Source organism: Bombyx mori, chromosome 9 (assembly GCF_030269925.1).
Source record: "Bombyx mori chromosome 9, ASM3026992v2".
Classification (NCBI taxonomy): domain Eukaryota; kingdom Metazoa; phylum Arthropoda; class Insecta; order Lepidoptera; family Bombycidae; genus Bombyx; species Bombyx mori.
The window spans coordinates 16,589,914-16,601,846 of NC_085115.1; the positions used below are offsets into that span (position 1 = coordinate 16,589,914).

At 42.0% G+C, this 11,933-nt stretch overlaps 1 protein-coding gene across 1 annotated transcript; it reads right to left on the reverse strand.

Annotated features, from left to right (window-relative positions):
* Nucleotides 1–1,629: 1,629 nt before the first annotated feature.
* On the reverse strand, nucleotides 1,630–3,932 carry LOC119628940 (uncharacterized). The gene is made up of 2 exons (XM_038013054.1): nucleotides 3,468–3,932; nucleotides 1,630–1,749 (listed from the first exon to the last, which is right to left on the reverse strand). The coding sequence occupies exons 1-2, from the start codon at nucleotides 3,930–3,932 to the stop codon at nucleotides 1,630–1,632; spliced, it is 585 nt and encodes a 194-aa protein (XP_037868982.1).
* Between the last annotated feature and the right edge of the window lie 8,001 nt (nucleotides 3,933–11,933).

Below are 11,933 nucleotides of genomic sequence, written 5' to 3' on the forward strand. Positions count from 1 at the left end.
GATCTGGTCCGGGGCCGCTCGATGGACGTTTACAAGGAAATGGACAGTTGGACCAATGTTATTTGAAGACCGATCGGTTTGGTTTGATTTGATAGCGATCCGTTTTGATTCAACCCCATTTGTAAGTTTATTGTTTGAGTATTTATCTTGCGGCCTTCGCGGTAACGCTTATAATATTTACATTTTAAGCCCTACGTCGTTCACTATATTATATTATGGCTTACTGTGTCGACAATTATAGTTATGTAAACTCAACAGAGTTGAAACACTATAGACAATATCGAATGAACACATAGATCACTGTCCACCTGATGTAACAGTGACTGAAGCCAGTCATTACATCGTGAATGCCACCATGTATAATCTAGCCTGACGGACTGATGACAAATGTTACCTTTCCAACGTAAATTTATGATTTTACTGCACGAAACGTTATCTTTTGTTATCAAGTCTTAGGTACGCAGTTACATAAAAAAAACCTTGCACATACTCGCATCACACAAAACGAGTATACTGAACGTCGTACCTATTAGATCCCATCGACTTCAACTGAAGGAATCTTTCTGAGCCATCAAAAGCAGGCGGTCTTAAAGCCCAACTGATCGTAAGAAGTTTAGCGTCCCTCATGCTTATCGCACTGATTTGGAGTGAAAGATCTTACCTTAGTAGGAAAACAGTCGCAACAAAATGAAGTGCTTCTCATAACAAGTTATTGAAGTTGTATGTTCAATTACTTGAACTCTTGACTGAGACTAGAAGAAGCTGCTGGGTAATGAAGGAAACTAAAAAAGCCACGTTTTTAACTAATTATTCTTTCATATAACTTTTTATTAAAGGAAAAATTAATTGAAAACGAACTTTCGGCTCACAAAATAAATCATAGCACTTTCACGTCACGTATCCCCGTAAATGGGCGTGTAGCGTGTTGCTACGGCGTAGTCACGGGCTACGAAGGTTGTTAATTTAGTCTTTACGTAGCAAAGTTAATCACTTTGCTATATTGTTCCCAGCTATTAAATTATAGACTAGGTAAGTGAATTGAAATATGAAGAAAGAAGTAAGAAGTTACAAACCCATGAACTTCTATAACACCTTGACACTATGTTAAATGTTATTGCTTCTCGTTCTAGTCTCAACTTTAACTGATATCAGCCCTTATTATTTATGTCCATGAACTACGGAAGCCGAGTGTCACCAAATAAACGGTGAGTTCTTTTGTACATCCTTATCATTAAATAATAATAAAACTATATTTAAACAGCGTCTCAATAAATACAACCTCCAAATACTCTTTGATCGATCCTTGCGTTTCTGTTTTAATAAAAAAGATCCGCTTTAATCTGCACGACTCTAACAATCTTACATTACGATTCCAGTCTCGCGCCGAGCTCTAATATTTATAAACACTCGGCGACTTACTGCCGCAACTAGGCATTCTCTTCCTTCTTCCTGCCACATTTGCATAGAGCAGCAATACACTGAATGTCTACGTACATAAAACTGAATCGTACCAATCCTACCCACGTCAATGGCAGCGTTACATGAAATTATTCCATTCCATTTTAGACGAAATGTATACAGAGCAAACATGAAAAGAGAACAAAATTAAGCATTAGTGTGTGGTTCAAGTTAATGAGAAACAGCGGCAATCGAGAGTCCGCAGCTCAACGCCTCATTAGACACATCAGATCCAACGGGCGACATTCCGGTGTCTTTCTTCCACTGGAACCGGTATATTGTCATGTCTACCTGTCAAAGCCACAATAGAAATACAAAATGAGAAAATTGGACGTGAATGCCGCCCCTCCCACCTTCATTGTGAACTACAGAGGGTTCAATTTCGATAGACCACCGAATACCTCTCGTTAAAGAATATTATAAAGTAATCCTTTACGTGGCACTAACCCAACCACTGCAGCAACCTACTTTAACAAAGCGCAAACCTACTTCTGTTGCCCTGACGACTTATGATACAGAAATACTGGGGGTGAAATACTAGAAATGCTTTCTACTGGGGGTAGGACCTCTTGTGAGTCCGCACGGGTAGGTATCACCACCCTGCCTATTTCTGCCGTGAAGCAGTAATGCGTTTCGGTTTGAAGGATGGGGCAGCCGTTGTAACTATACTGAGACCTTAGAACTCATATCTCAAGGTGGGTGGCGGCACTTAGCAATAAAAAAAAAATACATTCTATACCGATGCCAATTTATTCGTTTTTCCGCTTTTTCTTTCGCTCTTTTACCAACCCAAATCATGATCCATGCGGACGGCGGAGCGAGGAGCGCGGGGGGCGACATCAATAATCCTCCTTGTTATTCTTATGCAAATGCCCCGGTACGATAATAAGTGGAACGCGAATCACCAGGCCTTCTGCAGATTGGAAGAATTCACTGACAGCTCTCGACACACACAGCGTGATTATTTTTTCAGATATGAATTTATTGAATGAATTTGAATTATCTGTTGATGTATTTTGGGATGTGCTCTATAATTATCTTAATGAGACTTTTTATGGATGTCAGTAGCATAACTGGGAAGGTTATTTATATTATGCCTTTCTCGCATTTATGAAAAAGTAACAACCTGCAGGTGAGCTTAGGGCCGACCTTTTTTTTTTTTTAACGCTGGGGAATCCATTTACGGATACCCGGTCCGGGGGGGTAACGAACCGGGTTATGTCGGACTCCGGCGCCTCCTGAGAGGAAGAGGGGGACGAGAAGGTCCTCCACCTCCCCGAATTCCTCGCAAGAGACTACGCCTTGAAAAAGGCGCGCGAAGCACTTGCCCCGCAGAACGACTACCGACTAAACCCCATCGAGCTCCACCACACCGGCCACACCAGACATACGGTACCGCAGTGCGCGCCGAAAGTCCGCCTTCGCCGGTACCCGTCCTGATGATAAGACGGGATTTCATCTCCGGGAAAATCCCGAAGGACGTCATTTCGGGAGATACACCGTGGGCGGCGCACAGGAGCCACCTTGCACCGCCCCACCACCGGACCGACAGTCGAGTACCGGGCGCCCCCGCACCCGCCACCTGATAGTCCCTATGGGGGCTGAGCGGGAGCTTCACGCCCGCGCCGGCCATCACGCCTTCTGCGCTGAGGTGCTGAAGAGGGATTCCACTCCCTTTCACGCTCCTCAGCCTCACGGGACGCCATTACCAGGTCACAAAACCTGGCCATGGCCTCCCACGAGCCCTGATCCTCTAACATGCGGGCGACGACAGCCCGCAGGGAGAGGTTTCTCCCCAGCACCGCGACGAGATCTCGCCGCGAGTGCTCCCAACGCGGGCACGTTTCGACCGCGTGCTGCGCGTCATCGTCCGGGTGCCCGCACTGGTGGCAGCCCGGGTGTGGCTCTCTCTTGCAGACCTTCCACAGGTACCTCCCGAAACAGCCATGTCCCGAGAGGACCTGCGCAAGGTGAAAGGAGAGTACGCCGTGACGCCGATCCGACCATGCCTCCAGCACGGGCACCAGGGCCTCGAGGGTGCGCCGGCGGGTGGCCGAAGTTTGGCCAAGTTCTTTCAGCAATCGCTCTCTCCACTTAGCGTATGCTACATGACGCGCAGCACGCTTCCACCGACCGACAGCCGACGGGCCGGGCGACCGCCCCCGACTCAAGGCCTGCGCCTTACGCCGATATACCGCAGCCAAGATTTCGGCCTCGAGGTCCCAGGGTAGGGATCCGGCGAGAGCGCAGGCCACATCTTGAGAGATGGTGCGGTACCCCCTGATGACCCTCACCGCAAGCGCCCGCTGAGCTCTATGCAGCAGAGCCGCGTTTCTCGCGGAGAGTGCGGGCGACCACACGGGAGCACCGTACAGGGCCATACTGCGCACCACCCCAAGGTACAGTCGCCGAGTACCGGCGCTGCATCCTCCGACGTTGGGAAGAAGACGGGTCAGCGCACCTGCCGCCCCCATGAGCCTCGGAAGCTTAGGGCCGACCTGGCCTTCAATGTTTACCAGAACCCATAAACACTACTATGTCTGAATATTGCTCTAATCCATAACACATAAGATAAAAAGAAATCTCTTTATATAATAATATCGGCTATTCAACCAAAGTCGGGACGCGTTACTGCTGTGCTGAAATAGACAAATAAGTATGTATCTGTATCATGGCTTACTAAGTCTTTACTAACCATTGAACTCGATACAAATTGTTGTAAATATTAAAAAATATATATATTTTATTGTCTAAATTCCACACCGTATGTACGCGCTATGTGTCTGATCGCCTCGCATTACTAATCGTCTGCGGCAAATACAATCAATATAATCGAAACATTACGACCGTATTCTTGTGGTGTAGACAGAAGTACCAATTTGCTCTCACGTTTAACATTATGAGGCTATATGCGTAGTAAATAGTACCAAAATGGATTAAACGACTTTCAGATTATCTTGAACTTTCAGATAATAACTGAAAAGGAATGTTTCTCTGTGCGACTATGTTTTCCTTCAGTAATGTTACTAAGCGAACAATTTTAATGAGATGCACCTTAGCACAAATTTTTTGTACTACTGGCACTTCGGGAGGATTTTAGTTCTCGGTATATTTTATGATAAAAACTCTACAAATTTCTAGAATTAGGTGTTTTTGATACATTTAGCAATAGTCACAGTTAGTCGTGGTCGCGTTTGAAAAGTGAACTATTGGCTTCTGACTCTTACAGTTTCACTAGCAACAGTCAATACAAACAAAGTATACTTACAGTCTTATGAGCCGGTTACGTTGCTATTGAGATTGAAGATAGACGAGCTTACCGCCCATCTAATGCTGAGTGGTCATCGTTGCTTATGTATTACAATAATCCAAGACACAGCTACGTAAATCGATAGTAGTACAACTACCTCCTAATGTTTTAAAAAAAATACTTAATGACAATTACGTTTTTCACAAATGGAACGGTATATTTGGGTCGCGCATTCTGACTTGGCATTTCATACTCACGATAAAAAAATATCAGGTGATAGGTAAGCGCCAACCGGCTTGTCTACTAATGTCATGTACATGTGCTATACAGGTACTGGGCAGGAATACTCATCATTTTATAATATTTGACAAAATCGCAGCACGTGCGGTATGCGAAGTCGTTGAATTTTTGATACGTTAACATAATCATAACGTGTTGCGGTGACATCGTCTTAAATCGGAACACAAATAAGAGTAAACATTTTAATTTGTTGCATATTCTGGCTTTCTTGACAAATGAACTCTGCCGTGCAGACTAAAAAGTTTCTCAGTTAAGTACTGATGTGGCCACATCGTACCGCCATGTCTCTTTCTGTCACATAATAGTGCATGTTCCGGTCAGAATACTCGTCTGGGCCGGATAAACCTAGTATTTAAGTGGACCCCTGCCCGTTTGAGGTAAGGATAAACAGTAGCCCAATTTTCGTAGCCCGTTAACAGTGTGTATTAACTTTGTTTTTTTTTTATAATTGAGAGATTACTGGTGGCACGGAGGCCTTTTCAGTTTCTCCAGGACAGGTTGGAGAGCAAAAGCTCAGCCAGGAGGGGTGGGATTTGCTAACAACTGCCCGAGCACCTCCGAAAGAGACCTAACAACTCAGGAGCAATTGCTTCGCGAATAAATCGGAATCGCGATCCGTTGAGAAGGTCCGGCGAGAAATTCAGCGGGCTGGTGCATGGGTTAGGTTGCACGTCGACCTCTTTGTCGAGTTCGATGAGTACGGTTACCGGGGTCCCTAAACCTACTCGAAGTGTTAGAGCTGAAGACGTCTAATGCAAAGGTTATTGGATCTGATGGATCCGTAAGGACGATTAACTTTGTTAGCGACATGGACGATGGTTGTTTAAACACAACGCAACATCGTTCAGACTATATACTCAAAGAGTTTAATTTTTACTCTGACTCAATGTTTTTTTTGGGGTGACCACCGGACCTCTTAGTCGAAAAACAACACATACCCCCACAATAACCCGTTGGGTCAGAATCAGCATGATGGGTCGGGAAGTGCGGCTTTCCGTAGCAACACGTGTGCAAAATAGTTTACACGTCGTCTTCTTAGGTGTCGCTCGACGATCCCTAAGCCGGCATGCGCAGGAGACAAAACGACGTATCTGCTGGTTAGTAAAATGAGTAATATATTTTTTTTTTGATGAGGTTGTAATGTCTGTAGACCTCTGTAAGCAGTCAGCACCAAGCGGGACCTGAGCATGTTCATCTGTTTTTATTGCTCTTGTAGGCAGACGAGCATACGGCCCACTAGATGGTGAGTGGCTACCGTCGCCCATGGACTTCAGCAATGCCAGAGGCAGAGCCAAGCCACTGCCTACCGCTTAATACTCTCCACAAGCCTCTTTTAAAGAAGGACATGTCATAGCGCTCAGGAAACACCGTGGAGGAGAGCTCATTCCATAGCCGGATGGTACATGTCAAAAAAGACCTCTGGAAACGCACTGTCGATGAACGCAGCGGTTCCAGATGATATGGATGAACTCTGCTCCGATGGCGGGAGGTGCGAAATTACTAGTAGCTTCCCAAGTGAAACCCGTACCTACGCAATATCTAGTTTAAGGAAACATAGAGAGCACACACAGCACCCACAGCACACACACAGCACACAAATGCAATCGCGCGGCACACACGCAGGGCGGCAGGTCGCGCTATCGTCAGCCAGCGATACGCGAGGTCAGAGGCCAAGGTGTGCGTTCACACATATAAATTGTTAGATGTACTTCATTTTGTTACTTTTTATCTTCAATAATATAGCTGCAGAGGCCAGAGGATCTTACATTGTAAGACTGTCACCACGAATTGGATTCCATAAATTTTATGTTTTATTTTATTGAATTATTTTCATTGATCTGTTGGTCTAGAAGGGGAAGGGAGCTTAAAGCTCACCAAATTCTATCTAAAGGATAGGACCAATTTTGTCGGATCAAGCGATGCGATTATGCCAGTATTCAAATTGCGTAGATACAAAGCGTATTAAGTAGCACGTAAGAAAACCGTAAATATAGGTACGACTGTCTTGTCTATTTGTACCGCGAAGAACTAATAACATATTAAATAATAAATTATATCATATCATAATAAATTATATATTACTCGGTGAACGCTGATGTCTGCTTTGAGAACATATTCTGTTGCCCCTAAAGTCTAACCATTTAATATAGCTAAAACAGATTTACCATTCAATAGTCGCAAGTTACATTGTCAAATGTTATATGATAAACGCTGACAGATGTCTGTTTGTACAAAACAAATTAATGCACCAGTACAAGGTGCTTCAAAAATGTTTTTTCGCCCACAATTTCGACGAACTATATGATTGCTAGAAAAAATTGTCTAATTAGAACGGAAACTCAATTAGATTAAAATCCGTAGGGACGTGAATAAAACGCTTGCTCGTCTGACATATGTGTATGTAACACTAGTCCAACTGCACCGGAGTTAATTATGAATGACAAAACTCGTACGCTGATAACAGACAACAGAATGAGTGGATACTGATAACACACACACGCCCCGTATACGTGTGCTCAACACACACTATCTCGCACACGTGTGCAAAGTGTACTACATAGTTATTTTGTAGGTGTTTTACTAAATCATGACGAATGACGTGCTCTACACTGTCGGCACTGTTGTGATAACGGTAACTTATACATTAATGTCATTAGCAATTCGATTTAAAATACAAAATCATTCATCATTCATTGGCTATTTCACATTCAAAATTGTGAATGTTGCATGGGCACCAGTTCATTGTCACCGTAATAATAATAACGGTTTCAAACAGTTCTTAAAAATAGTCATCAAAATATAATTATTAAAGAATATCTAAATATACCACGCACAATATTGCACTGGTTGTGTTATATGATTAAAACTTTCTTCAAGTTGATGTCGAATATTATTTCTTTGGCGATACATTTTGTAAAGAACACTCATCCGTGACCATGTAAATAAATGGAATCGTTGGAGATGGTAAAAGCTAAAAATAATGGGCGTGTCTAAGTTGATTTTTGATCCCAATAAGAACAGATACCTACTTTTTAAAAGATTCCAAATACAAGCGCCCAGTGCCGCGGCTTGTCTCCTGTGCTATGAGACCTATAGCGCACATACGAAATTAGAATCGGTACACTTCGATAAAGCGGCACGACACGAGAACCCTCTCATCGTGGCCGCCGGTAACTACATTCCCGATCCTGCGGAAAGAATGGAAAGCAGTCGACGTCGCCCCAAACACGTCATTTCGGGTCCTCCCGATCCACTAACGGTGTTTTTAGGTACCTCAAGCACCGGTCACCGTTCTCGTCGAACCCGTCGCTTGCGACCAAGGGCTCGACGAGTAAATTAACCCTCAGACACAGCCCACTGAGTTTACCAGCTAGAACCAGACAGTACCAGCTAGAACCGCAATTCTAACTCGACGTTCGTTGCGTTCGCCATGTGTTACTCGAACTAAACGTAAACTTTTATTTTCGCATTACCTATGGACTGCCAACAATGAGCACTACTGATGAGTCGAATTCCTTTAATTCATAACTAAGCTCACCGAACACAATGATTGAATCAGTTGTTGAATGAACCTCAACAAAACGAAACAATCTCATGATTGACTGAGCTCATATTCCACTTGGGCTTGTAACAAACCCATTCGAATGCGAGAAGACGACAAATAACATGAAAAGCACCATTTGCTTATGTGGATGTATATACTAAATGTATTTTTTCCCTACTCATTCTCTGGACGCCTAAGAAGCTATCCCAGCTACTCTTGGACGGGTAAGTGAGCTCATGGGCTCAACTTGAGAGCTAACACTAGCCCTAGCAAGAGCAGTGCTTCACAGAATCTACCACCCTACCACCTGATGGGAATCGCGACCCACTGACAAGATCCGGCGAGGAACAGTGGAAACTAAATGTAATAAGGTAGAACTCCGCTAAAATACCAGACAAGAACTATTCCAACTGCAACTAATAAAAAAAATCGACTTCAAAACAAATAATCACATACACACACATGCGCGTTCAAAGATAATAATATACTTTAAAACAGGAAAACGCATCTAGTCAGCCTCTGACGAGTGTGTTGTCCATCAAACAATGTTACGAGGTGAGTGGGAGAGATAAAATAACTCACTAGATGTACTTTGTTTTAGTGATCATGTATCACTCTAGTGTAAAATTAATCCAGTACGTTCGGATTTTGTTCGTATTCAATTTTTTTTTTGTTTATTATATGTCTTTTTTTATTATATTATTTTTTAAGGAGCTACACGTGCAAAGGAGTTTACAGCCCGCTAATGGTAAGTGCTTGCTGGATTCCATAGATGTCACAGTGTGAATATGAGTACCGACGTTGTGAAATACACCTTATTGATTTCAAATTAAATATCATATTTAATAAGTATAAAAATGTAAAAGTCTTAAAGGTCAAAACTTTTTATTGATCTTCATACGTTTATATAATTTTCTAGGTCTTGTCTGAGCTTTTAATTAAACTTGGTACAAAACGTTTTGCGATTGCTAACCATGAGAGGCTATGCCGTCAGTAGCTGTACTGTCTCTAAGTCCACTATGTAATCATTTAGATTACGCAAAAACACGTTACATTAGCAGGAGACGTGCAGAATTACACTTACGCTAATTGTGGAGAGAATCATTAACAGAGAATTAATTGTTAAAGTACATGTGTATCATATCTAAGAACGTTTCACACTAGAAACATTCAGTTGCATAAACTGTGAATAAAACATGATAATCCTGCAGGAATAGCTGATGAGAAGAATGAATAAGCTTGGGTACCAACCTTAAACGTTCATTTTACCTAGAACCGGCATCGGCATCGGTAACACAGAGGTCTGTGAAGACACGTCGTGAAGTCGCATTTTGAAGTCATCATGGCCTAAAGGATAAAACGTCCGGTGCATTCGTGTTGGGCGATGCACCGGTGTTCGAATCTCAGGCGGGTACCAATTTTTCTAAAATACATACTCGACAAATGTTCACGATTAACTTCCACGTTAAAGGAAAAACATCGTGTAATAAAAATCAAACTCGCAAAATTATAATTTTCGTAATTACTGGTTGACCTCTTGTGAGTCCGCGCGGGTAGGTACCACCGCCCTGCCTATTTCTGCCGTGAAGCAGTAATGCGTTTCGGTTTGAAGGGTGGGGCAGCCGTTGTAACTATACTTGAGATTTTAGAGCTTATATCTCAAGGTGGGTGGCGCGTTTACGTTGTAGATGTCTATGGGCTCCAATAACCACTTAGCATCGGGTGGGCTGTGAGCCCGTCCACCCATCTAAGCAATAAATAAAAATAAAAACAAATGTGGATTTCCCGGCTCAGAGTACAGCAGGTATTGCAGGGGCTGTCACAGGGGCCCAGTTCTGAAAGGTTGTAAATAGAATAAGACAGCGCGCACACGAGGGACCCGGTGGATTTTATAGCGGATAGTGAGTCAGTACTATAGAGGCCACGTTACAGCTCTATAAGATTGACAAAAGTCGCTGTCGGAAGATATCTTGCTTATATCTGTGGGAATTACAGTACCCTCAGTTAATGTGAGATGCATTTTTTGTGGATTTTCCATGGCTTAAAAAATCATATCGAGGGGTGAAAGGCTTAAGCGACATTTATCTTTGTAATTAAAGGTGCGTTTTATCTGGTATTAGCATCAACAGTTCGATGTTTTTAATTGAACTTTAATTAACGTTATTCCATTAAAATAGTTCAAGAAGTATTTTTTTCTTATAACATAATTTTTAAAATTTTAAACTTTTAATGGTTTTTCAGTACAGTTGCAAAAATGTTTGGTTAATCAAGGGGTCAAAAACTATTTACTTTCACCCCTTGATATATGCTCGTATTTTACCAATTTTTGTTACAATTTTTCGAGGTGTGCCGTCCTTAATTTGGTGTAACCAAAGTAGATTTATGTACTTTGTTACTAAATATAAAAACAGTAGTCTAGTGGCGTTCTACAGAAGGTAACAAAGGTATTATCTCGTAAAATTGTCAAACCTCGACCTGTTTTCGCTCGAATAAAATAAAGACGCAGTATTTTTTTGTAAAACATTAACATTTTAATCTTCCTTTTTTGTAATAACCCTTATCTCTACGAAGATAAGTATTAAATCTGTTTGTTTTCAACCGTTTAAAAATAGATAGCGGCTTGTTTTGATTCATACGGAAGTGACGTTCAGGTATAAAAACATATTTTTATTAAAATAACAATGTTTTGTAGTTGAAAAACTTGAATACGCAGTAGGAGTAGATAACATGTTGGTTTATATTAAAATACACAGGATAAATTTCAGTTATTCAACAGAATATTAATTAATAGTTTTTTAAACGACGCAATGACAAAAATGTAATTAATTTTTTCCTTTATAATCTGCTTAATGTACTACTGATTGTAGCCACTGAATGACTCATCTCAATAAAATATATCGCAATTTATTTAAATCGTTTTTACCAATCTAAAAAATTCTCTTTGTTTCATTGATATATAAAAACCCATCAATGCTTTGTTTTATTCTTCTCATTTAAACTATTTTATTTACACGTTTACATTCCCGTTTTATGCTCATATAGAGAGAGAGATCATATAGAGAGATGAGAACATTCAAATCACATTCTTCTTCCTTGCTTGTTTAATTCTTCCTTTTCAAAATCAAACATCGCGGAACCTTGAAGGATGCCCCAAGGCTATGGTAAGCATGTGAAGGAGTCAAGACACCTGCAGCACGACTCTGTAGCAATGTTCACGGACACATGAAGACTACGCTAACTGCGGAATAGCCGCTACTGGCCGCTAGTGGCCGCTACAGGCAGATAAGCATTTCGTTAGCAGATAGCGTTACCTCAAGCACTTTGACGTCAATCGGTACCCTATTTGCGCTATCGCGGGTCGGGGTGAAGTCGCTCACGTGG